The sequence below is a fragment of the Primulina huaijiensis genome, chromosome 5 (assembly GCF_012295235.1).
Source record: "Primulina huaijiensis isolate GDHJ02 chromosome 5, ASM1229523v2, whole genome shotgun sequence".
Classification (NCBI taxonomy): Eukaryota; Viridiplantae; Streptophyta; class Magnoliopsida; order Lamiales; family Gesneriaceae; genus Primulina; species Primulina huaijiensis.
The window spans coordinates 15,992,074-16,002,481 of record NC_133310.1 but is presented as its reverse complement, the minus strand read 5'-3'; the positions used below and the strand labels follow the sequence as shown (position 1 = coordinate 16,002,481).

At 36.8% G+C, this 10,408-nt stretch overlaps 1 protein-coding gene across 1 annotated transcript; it reads left to right on the top strand.

The window, feature by feature from the left end:
- The first annotated feature begins 1,520 nt into the window (after positions 1-1,520).
- On the top strand, positions 1,521-9,946 carry LOC140976684 (DDT domain-containing protein DDR4-like). The gene is made up of 12 exons (XM_073440939.1): positions 1,521-2,521; positions 2,626-2,736; positions 3,460-3,546; positions 3,641-3,678; positions 3,771-3,852; positions 4,780-4,886; positions 5,027-5,183; positions 8,018-8,110; positions 8,290-8,413; positions 8,731-8,773; positions 8,870-9,058; positions 9,152-9,946. The coding sequence occupies exons 1-12, from the start codon at positions 1,943-1,945 to the stop codon at positions 9,906-9,908; spliced, it is 2,367 nt and encodes a 788-aa protein (XP_073297040.1). The 5' UTR covers positions 1,521-1,942; the 3' UTR covers positions 9,909-9,946.
- The last annotated feature ends 462 nt before the right edge of the window (positions 9,947-10,408 follow it).

Below are 10,408 nucleotides of genomic sequence, written 5' to 3'. Positions count from 1 at the left end.
GTGTCATACTTGAAAGAAGAATTTGAAATGAAGGATCTTGGAAAAATCAAGTATTGTCTGGGTTTACAAATTGAACAAAAAGAATGCGGAATATTTGTTCATCAGAAAAATGATACAGAAAAGATCCTTAAACGTTTTAATATGGATAAATCAAATCCTTTAAGTATTCCAATGGTGGTTAGATCATTAAACATAGAAAAGGATCTATTTCGTCCATGTGAAGATGATGAAGATATTATTGGTCCAGAAGTACCATATTTAAGTGCTATCGGTGCCCTTATGTATCTTACAAATTGTACAAGGCCTGATATATCGTTTGCCGTAAATTTATTGGCAAGATTTAGCACATATCCAACAAAGAGACATTGGAACGGAATTAAACATATATTCCGTTATCTACGAGGAACGACAGACTTGGGACTTTTGTATTCAAAAGATGCTAATCCAAGTATAATTGGTTATGCCGATGCTGGATACTTATCTGATCCACACAAAGCACGTTCTCAAACTGGATATGTATTTACTCGTGGAGGCACTGCAATTTCTTGGCGTTCACAGAAACAAACACTTGTAACAACTTCATCAAATCATGCCGAGATTATTGCACTACATGAAGCAAGCCGTGAATGTGTGTGGTTAAAATCAATGACTCAACATATCCAAATCTCATGCGGATTATCATTCGACGAGAAGCCTGTGATACTATATGAAGATAATGCTGCATGTGTTGCTCAAATGAAAGAAGGATACATAAAAAGCGACAGAACTAAACATATTCCTCCTAAGTTCTTCGCATTCACCAAGGAGCTTGAGAAGAATAAATGTATTGATGTTCGTCACATTCAATCAAGTGAAAACTCATCAGATCTCTTCACAAAGGCACTTCCTACGACAATATTCAGAAAGCACATATATAATATTGGGATGCGCAATCTACGAAATTTGTGAAGAATTGTTCGTGTCAACATGAGGGGGAGTTTACGTGACTGCACTCTTTTTCCCTTACTATGGTTTTTATCCCAATGGGTTTTTCCTAGTAAGGTTTTTAACGAGGCAGTATAAAAACACGTAATGTATACAATCATTATGATCATCATCACAAGGGGGAGTGTTGAAAAATTATTTAAAAATGTGTTAAATATTTGTGTTGAAAATGTGAATGTTGAATGTTGAAAATTAGGTAAAATTAGGTGTTGAATATTGAAAATTAGTGTGTGATGATGTAGGTAATGATGTATTTTTATTTTTGGATTATTTGTAAAAATTTTCTATAAATAGATCTCTCATTTGTGAAGAAAATCACAATTGAGTTGAGAGAAAAATATTATAAAGTGTGTAGTGTGATAATTTTGAGAGTTTGAGATTTTTACTTTTTTACCGTAAATTTTTACTTTTTCACAACATTTATTAAATTATTATTGTGCTTCAAAATAATTAACAATTTAAAAAAAAAAAAAATGGTTAACTCATACGACACCGTAGAGCCTCTTTGAAAGCGAGTAAAAATCTAACGCAAATCCAAGATACCCTCCCTAAAGACTTCTACAAACTCAATTCCAGAAAACAATTAGCAATGCCACCCACAAGGATCCATTTTTTAGGTCAAAATTAACCCAAAAATCCTGGCTCCACTCTCTCTTTTTACCCCCACAGATTATTCCCGAAACCTAATTCGCCCTCAGTTTCCCGGTCTCCATCTCTTCTTCACGATTTCACCTCCCAGTTACTCGCTCTCGCTTCCCAGACGGGGGGGACTTGAAAGCCCACGACAACTTTGATAACCCATTTGTATAATCCAATTTTTGTGTCGTCAGAATCATTATTACGGTTATCTGGTTATGAAGATTTCACCCTTTTGTCAACATCACTGTGATTGTAATATCAATGTTGTAGTTTTGTGAAGCATCCAGCTTTCTTACTGTCGAATTCCTGGGTTGCTTCAATGCAAGCCCATGATCTTTCATGTAACCCTTCTCTAGCTTTTCATGCGTCCGATCTCATCGTCATGTCCGAGCACTCCTCGCCGATCTGCTCCCCAAACCATCACTCCTCAAAGAACTTGGAAAATGTTAACACCCATGTAGAAAATAACACCGAGAATGAGAATAACGAAGAGAATAGAGTTAAGAATAGCAGTTTTAGTAACAATAATGGTACTAGTAGTGAATTTGTCAGGCGGCAGAGGCCTTCCAGGGCGTGTACGCAGCGAGCTGCAGCCAGGATGCAGGCTGCGGCCGAGGCAGAGGCAGCTATGGCTGAAGCTGAAAGAAAGAGGAAAAAGGCTAAGAGGAGGGAAAGGTTGACGGCCAGGCTATTGAAGGAGGAGTATGAAGAGGAGGAATTCGGGGAGGAGGATGGAGTACATGAGGAGAATGGGGAGGTTGATGGCTTCGCTTCGTCTTCCTTGGTGCAATGTAGTAAGATAGTGACGAAGCTTGTTGGGGAGCCCGAGACCTCTCAGTTTCCACGGTGGAGTATGCGGTCTATGTGGCAGTTGGCTTCCATTCTTAATTTCTTGAATGTATGTTGTGTGTTTGGGAAAATGATTAGGCAAGGCAAGTTTCAAATTCATTTGGGACCTTTTATTTTGAGGCTCAGTGTGTGTGTTTTTGTTGTGATGTGTAGGTGTTCAGACCTTTGTTAAATATTAAAGTTGAATTTTCTGTGGAAGAATTTGAGACGGCTTTGATTACTCCAAATAATACTTTGTGCGACATACATATGCCGCTATTGAAGGTTTGTTCTCTTTATTATTTTCGATGAAGGTTTCACTGCTAATGAACTTCTGAATACTTTTATATGGAGCTTTGTGATTGGGTTGAAATGAGTTGTCTAGAAATTTATGTGAATTTTGTGATTTGATTAGTAGGTTGAATACAATAACTGTAATTTCTGTATGGATCTCAGTCTGATTGAACGTCTGAAGAGAGTTGACGTAGTTTAGATGTTTAGACCTGTTGTGTTCCGTTTTCTCATGGCTAATTGGTTGTTCATGAGTGTGGTGTCCAATATCAAAATGTGGATGTAGTTTGGTTTTCATTTCTGGAATGGATTATGATGGTGATTTGTTGTTTAACATACGAGGAAAGTTCATTCATTTTCTGCATTTAATTGTTGACATGTAGAACTGAGAAAAAGTGCTCAAAAGAGAAAAGAATTATTGAACTCAAATAGTAGATAATGCATGGTCCCGAATTTGAGGTTGATCAGGCAATTGGCTAGGAATTTTCATTTAACCAATTTCATGTACTTGTTTTGCCTTCTTCTCATTGAGTGTGTGCCATGTGAAGATGCTAGTGTTGGATTGCTTCTCCCAAGAAAATCTTCACCTATGAAACACAGTTTCAATGTGTGCATGTGCTAATATTTTTACTTTCTGTACCTCGAAGAGTTGCTTAATATTGTATTGCACTTATGATACTGTAATATGCGCTCTAATGAAATTTTTGCTTTTTACAGGCAATTCCTCCTGTCACTAGAATGGCACTCGGATATGGTACTTGGATTACTGTTTTATGTAGAAAATTGAGAGATTGGTGGCATTGGGTAATGTGATCGTTGACCCTCCCTTAAGCAGATTTTTTATTCAGTCAGGACCAATGTCAAAAGTGTTGGATTACTTAGTTTTTCTTTATTTCAGGTTGCAGAAGGGGATTTACCTATAGTTGCATCACATGGGTGAGTAGAACTTTTTTTGTAATAAGATGATCAGAAAATTTTTCTGTTAGTTAGTTAGTTTGTTTTTTTGACTTCAGATTTTGTTTTTTTAGGACTGAAGTTGAAGTTTACAATTCTCTTGATCCTGGGGTTAGAGTGCTGATTTTGAAGGCATTGTGCGATATTCGTGTTGAGGTATTGATGATACTTTTAATCACATTCCGCGTTATTCTTATAATTTTTATGTGAATTCTACTTATAAATTCGATTAAGATCTTGCTTCAATGGCTCCCAATATAAAGATAAGTTAATTCAAGGTTCACTTTCCTTGCTATCACGGTGTTACTGCTTGTCAGTGACTACATTACCGGTGCTGATCAATTCCTAGATTTCTTGAAGATCCTACTTTCTTTACAATATTTTTATCATTTTTGGTTGGTATATAATTATTTTTGAAAATATTTTGTTTTTTCGTATGTCAAAATTTTCATCACGCCATATATACTGAACATCTTTTCTATGTTAAAGTACCTGCCCCATTTCCACGGGTTTCTATCGGGCTTCCCCTTCTTAATCTGGTGGATTCTATTTCATTTACTCTCAATTAAATTTGGGACTAAATACCATGCATGATGATAGATGAGGATGTTAGTTGGGGCTAGGAAGATAGACAGCTATTCATGGTGGATAACAAGCCCATACTGATGAGTTGATTGATAAAGTTACTTTAGAAAGGGGCAAAGGGCACGTCTCCCATCTTAAGTCAGATCTTTGGGTTACATAGTAAGCCCTCTGTTTTTTGGCCTTAGTTTTTGGTCATGTCTCTACTGTTCCCTTTCTTTGTCTGATGTACGCAGTACATTACAACAAATAGCAAGTGAATGCTTGAGGAAAAATTGTTTTGGGACTAGTTTGCCTGATTTGGTATGCTGCCCAACCCTCTGGTCAGTCAAGTTCATTTCTGTGGGACAGCTTTCTGTCTAGACTTCAGTTTTTTCATTTTGCCAGTACATATCTTATTCAGGCTCACGAATTTCTTTTTACATATTATAAGTTGATCTAGCTTTCAAAGTCTGTTTTATTGTGTTATAATACTGAACTTCGTTGTGCTTGATCCTGCAGCAAGAAGACATACGGAACTACATAGACGACTCAATAAAACATGGGGTTCAGCTTTCCACATTTCGCAAGGAACGCATAGGTGGTGATTCTCACGGAATCTCGTATTGGTAATACTTATTCCTTGGTAATGACACTGCTTGTCGTCAAATTCTTCATAGTTTGAATGGATTGTTTATTTTATGCCCTGCCTATGATCAACTCATTATATATTCCTTGAAGTTGACCTTTAACTTCTGTTGTTATGTAGGTATGAAAATGATCCTATCATTGGTCATCGGCTTTACCGAGAGATTAGGAAAGTTGAGGTTAAAAAAGGGAAAGGAAAGAATGTTCCCCCTATTCCCCATTCCTCTTATCAATGGGAAACAGTTGCAACGAATTTAGATGAATTCCTTACTGTTTCTGTAAGTGTGTTTGTAGCATTCAATTCTTTATATCCCATCTTGATGTCTTGAGAAAATGGTATGCATTTTTGTTTCCACTCGAAGAATCCAATTTAATAATGTTGAAAGGGGTCAAATGGGACCTCAACACTGGAAAGTATACCAGGAGAATACTATGGTGAACTAGAATGTAGTTATGAATTCAAAATATTTATGTGATCCTTGATGCTCTTTTCCATCGTGGCCTGCTAATGAAATTAATTGTAATGTGACCCAAAATTTTAAAAAGCATTATGTTTTGTTCTTGGACAAAGATATTAGATTCTTGAATCAATGGATTACCGCAGAGTGTAGGGTAACTATCTCAAAATTGCTGCAGCGTCTGTTCTTACTGATTTATGCCTGATACTTTTAAACTATTCTTCTGTTGGATGTTTAAGAACCATTTTAATTCTCCCATGAGAAGTGAATCTGATACTTTTTTGTCTTCAAAGCTAGGAAACAAACATTTGTTGAATGATTGCTTCAGTTCTTGGATATTGTGCCTAAGTTATCGTGAGTATGTGACCATAGATTTTTCTTTCTGAACAAGTTGGAAAAAAAATATTGTAAGAATCAGTATCAATTATGGGTTGTCGTGATGTCAAGAAACTCTAAAAACTTTTAAAACAAAATGTGCATGTTTATTTCGCAAGTAACAAAATGTGCAAGTTTGTTGTGCTCGACTACTCTTGCTCAAGCATGGACCTGAGCAGTGATTATTGCAAATATATTGATCTTTTAAGTAAATCCTTGTAGAGTTTTGCTGCAACTCATACTGGTACATCAAAGACAATTCTTGAACTATAGGACATCAAATTATGAAGTTTTAATAGGTCCTAACTCCTGCAGTGCAACAAATGAGAAGTTTGTAATCTTGATTATATGAGAAATCTGTGTATTATTCAATTTGTTTGGCATATTGAACTGTATATGTCACATAAAAGCGTTTGTTTTGATTTTTTAATAGTGTAAGTCAATATCTTCAACTTTCTATATTCAAAATGTGAATTTGAGCACCAAATAATTTAAGCCTCTTTATTTTCTTGTAAACAATTTAAAGAGCCTTCAGTTATTAGTTGGTTTGCTGTATCTTGCTATGCATTTCAATGGAGGCTGATGGATCGGTTTTAACACCAGCAAGGGTGCTTCAAACACAATATTCTTAATGAGCTGCAATAGCTCGTGTTCTAATAATGTAAACATCGATGAATTAAATCGAGTTTGGTTTTAAACCAAGCGGAAAATACTCGAAATAATCTTTCGTTAAGAAAGCTGATCAGTTTAAAGCTTTTAACTTGTGTGAACTGAATAACTGAAATAAAGGGAATCAGTTCGAGCTTGTATCAGTTCAGTTCTCACCAGAACCGAACTGAAGTCAGCTGAACTGATCAAATCAGTTTTAAAACAATATTTAAGCATTTTGGAACATAAGATATGTTTATGGATGTTCGGAGACTTCACTTGCTTCTACGGCACCCCTTCTATCCACCTAGGGTAGAATCCACTAGAAGACTTTGATTTATACAAATCTTTGTACAAATCCACTCAGTTTAGAACTTACACTACTACCTAACTGAACTCCTAGTCTAGACTGAAGGCAACACCTTCTAGCCAACACTTGTTTAACGTCTATGTGTTAAAGACTGCATACACAAATTTAATGTCTTTGTGCAAGACTCACTCAACTGAATTTATCTTTATGTATTTGTGAGTGATTGTGTGTGCGTGTGTGAGAACTGATCTATAAATACAACACGAAAGTGTTCTCACACACTAAGGGAATTGTGCTTCTAATCTAAGCTGATAACACGTTGAAGTGTTCCCTCAAATCTGGGCTGGTTGCTTCTTGTAAGCTGATATGCATTATATGTGCCCTCTCTTATCTGTATTCATCCGCACACACTTGTTTTTCCACACGTCCTTTTATTTGTTGATGTTCTTGATCTTGTATATATAGGGACAATGTAACCGTACATCAAGAGTTATCAAATATGTTCGTTGCAGTTTAAATCCGTTTCTCGAAATTTGTGTCTTGTACTTTGTGACAGTCATTCTGGAAAGTATTAACTTTAAGCTCTGCTGCAACGTTCATTATTGTAACTTCGTCTGCGAAGTAGCTTGTACTTCTGTGCTTAGCTGGATTCCATTAGATAAGCTCGTCTTGTTCTGCAAACTGATCGGCTCCTAACTGATGCTCTAAACTCGTCAGCTGAACCGGTCTTGAGCTGGTTTGCTGAACCACTTATCAGCCGAACAATCAGTTGAACCGGTCTTTGATATATCAGTTGGACTGGTTCAGTTTGGTCAATCAGTTGACACTTTCAGTTTGCGTCTCGATAGCTTCAGTTTTGGCTCGGTAACTGATCAGTTCGAAGCCTGATCAGTTTCAGCTTTCTACGCACTTAGGTAAATTCGTTAGAAACAAAACAAGTTTTGTTAACATCAAAATCAAGATTGCGAACATGAAATGTTCCAATAATCTCCTCTTTTTTATGATCACAAAACTTGAGGAAATAAAGCGATTTTAAAAATAAAACCTTTAATTAAACATTTAATAATTTGCTCGCAGACATGCATGTATCTATGTTTTTACTAATCTGGTCTTGCCTAGCATTGAGGTTTAAACTTTTGGTGCAAACTTGAGTTTCAGTTTCTTTTATGCATCTTGGCATATGGAACTAATTCTTTTCGTTGTGTAGGTCATGTTAAAGTCGACATACTTGTGACTGATGTATTAACTGGATTTTGGCTAGTATTTGAACGTTTGCTCTGGACATTTCATATCATTTCATTTATTTTATACCTGTTTGCAGGAAAAGCTCTTTTCCAGTAAAAATAGAACAGAGGTCTCCGTTGGCAAAAAATTGAAAAATGACATGCTTCCTGAAATAGAGAGAGTTCAAAAGGTGGCCAGCTTTATCTTGATTGAAACATTTGAGAAGCATCACCTTTTAATTTTGATGCTATCCTCTTTTTCAGTCTCAATGAGACAATGACATCTCTTCTTCATTATCTAAATTATAATATATACATTATATATATATAGAACATTTGCACCATGACACTGAGATGTGGTGTTTTACAGAAAAAGGAGAAGCTGTTAAAGAAACAGCACAGACAAACGCTTATGCTCGACAGCATGATGAACCTTGACGGTCTTGCTGCTGGACGCTCTCTTCGCGATAGAAAGCATGTTACTTATACTTTCGGTACGTGTGATATAGTGAGTTTCGGGTTTCAAAAGGTTATTAGTCAATTGTTGAAAGAAGTTGCGTTACCCCAAAAATAGGTAAACAAAATTGGATGGTGGCTAGTTGGTGTAAGTTGACTCTCGGAGATGAATAGTTAAATATTTTATTTGTTTCTCCCGCATGAAAGTTTCCAAGGCCCCACCTAAAGTTATCGAACTTTTTCCCTGCTTTATTGTCGGCGAGAGTAAAGGGGCATAATTATTGCTTTATCTTTGTGTATGTTTGAATGTGAATGTAAGTGCGGAGCCTCATGTTATGCTAGTTTTTCTGTGCAGATGATTACGATCGATCAATTAACGAGGCTATAAAGATCACCAAGTATGAGTCATGAAGATTTCATTTGGTTGTATAATTATTTGGATGACTAGGCTTTTCTTTCCTTACGATATTTTTCTATATTTTTCTCCGTGCCAGGACGAAGCCACCATCTCCAGAACCTTTTGATAAAAGAGATCCTGCGATGAAACATGAAGTTTCTACAAACAGTAGATGGGCTGGTCCTTCTCAATATTCCCAGGATGTCACATTTAGTGCGCTCTCTCCACTATCACCCGAAACTGATGAATTTTATGAGGATCAGAAAACTGAGGCGTTGGATCGCAGGTACTCTATTCGTTGCTTCTTGGTGAACTCTTTTTTTTGCACGCATGTTTATATTTTCTAAGATCACTCACTAAGTTGTATCATGGCCTTTAGCAATCGTCGTCGGCAGAGGCCTCAACGGTATTCTGTGAAAGATTTTGTGGAAGCTGTCTCTGATAACGAAGCAGATTTTGACAGCGATGATGATATTGTTGGTGAAGTGATTTATGATGAAGAATATTTAAAAAAACGAAAACAAAGAAGGAAGATGTCGAGTAGCTCGGAAGGAGATGAAGAATATAACTGGGATGAAGAAAATCATAAAGAGGAAGAGGAAGAAGAAGATGAAGAGGAGGAAGAAGATGTTAGCTTAAGTACGAGTGAGGAGAGTGACGAGCCTCGAAGATTCAGAGCATTGCCAAGTCGTACTAGGAGGGAAACTAAACTGAGGTCAGTTGATGAGCTACAAACTGGACTCAGACGTAGTAAACGGGCGACCAAGAATCCTATTAATTATCGACAGTATGAATTGTCTGAATCAGAAACCGAATCTAAGAAACCACCCAAAAAGTCGAATGCATTAGCTGAGCACTCGAATTCGAGTGATATTGGAGAGTTCTCGATAGGAAGTCAAGAATCTGAGGACAACATCGACAAGCTAGAAGTGGATGTTAATCAGCCTTTCGAGGAGCATCCAGAGATAGCTGATGCAAACCAAACTGATCAACTTGGTGAACAGTCAAATGGGAGAGATCAAGAAGAAATTGGAGGGGTGCGAAAAAGACGTTTTCTTGATCTAAATGAGCTCGCTCCGGGCTCAGGATTCGATGATGGTCCGAGCTCGATGAATAATGAAGACGATGATTTCTGAAGTTTCCATTCGCCAAAACGTAAGGATCACAGGTTCTCTCCTCAAAAGAATGACTGTACGATAAATTCCTTCTGTATTTTGTGATAAATCAACTCTATAAAGGAAGTGACTTGAGTTCTTCCTATACAAAATTCAAGCAACATAATCCCTGATGCGGTTTTCCTGCTGGGAGTAAAAATTATGTAGCCTTAGTCAATATTTTTTGTTTTGTTTTTTTAATCGTTTGAAAAGAACACGAACAAGGTATGGATGGAAAAGAATTAGTCAAATGGATTCTTGCTCCTGTGATCGAGTCACTGTACACTACTATCCTTAAATCTGATCTGATATTTGTAATGGGAAATTTTCATCTCCGTCTTGTGGAGCAGTAGCTGTGCGCTTTATTCATCCCTTCTCTTTCAGTTTATTTCATTAGTGCATTTCTTGATAAATCTGCCCTCTCTCCCTCAAGTACATGAATCAGATTCGAAGAAGTTTCTACAAACCTTCGCGGATTCAGG

Coding starts and splice junctions, on each gene's coding strand:
- LOC140976684 (XM_073440939.1), top strand. CDS start 1,943: ATGCAAGCCCATGATCTTTCATGTAACCCTTCTCTAGCTTTTCATGCG. Junction 3,679..3,770: donor CCTATAGTTGCATCACATGG/GTGAGTAGAACT, acceptor TTGTTTTTTTAG/GACTGAAGTTGAAGTTTACA. Junction 3,853..4,779: donor TGTGCGATATTCGTGTTGAG/GTATTGATGATA, acceptor TTGATCCTGCAG/CAAGAAGACATACGGAACTA.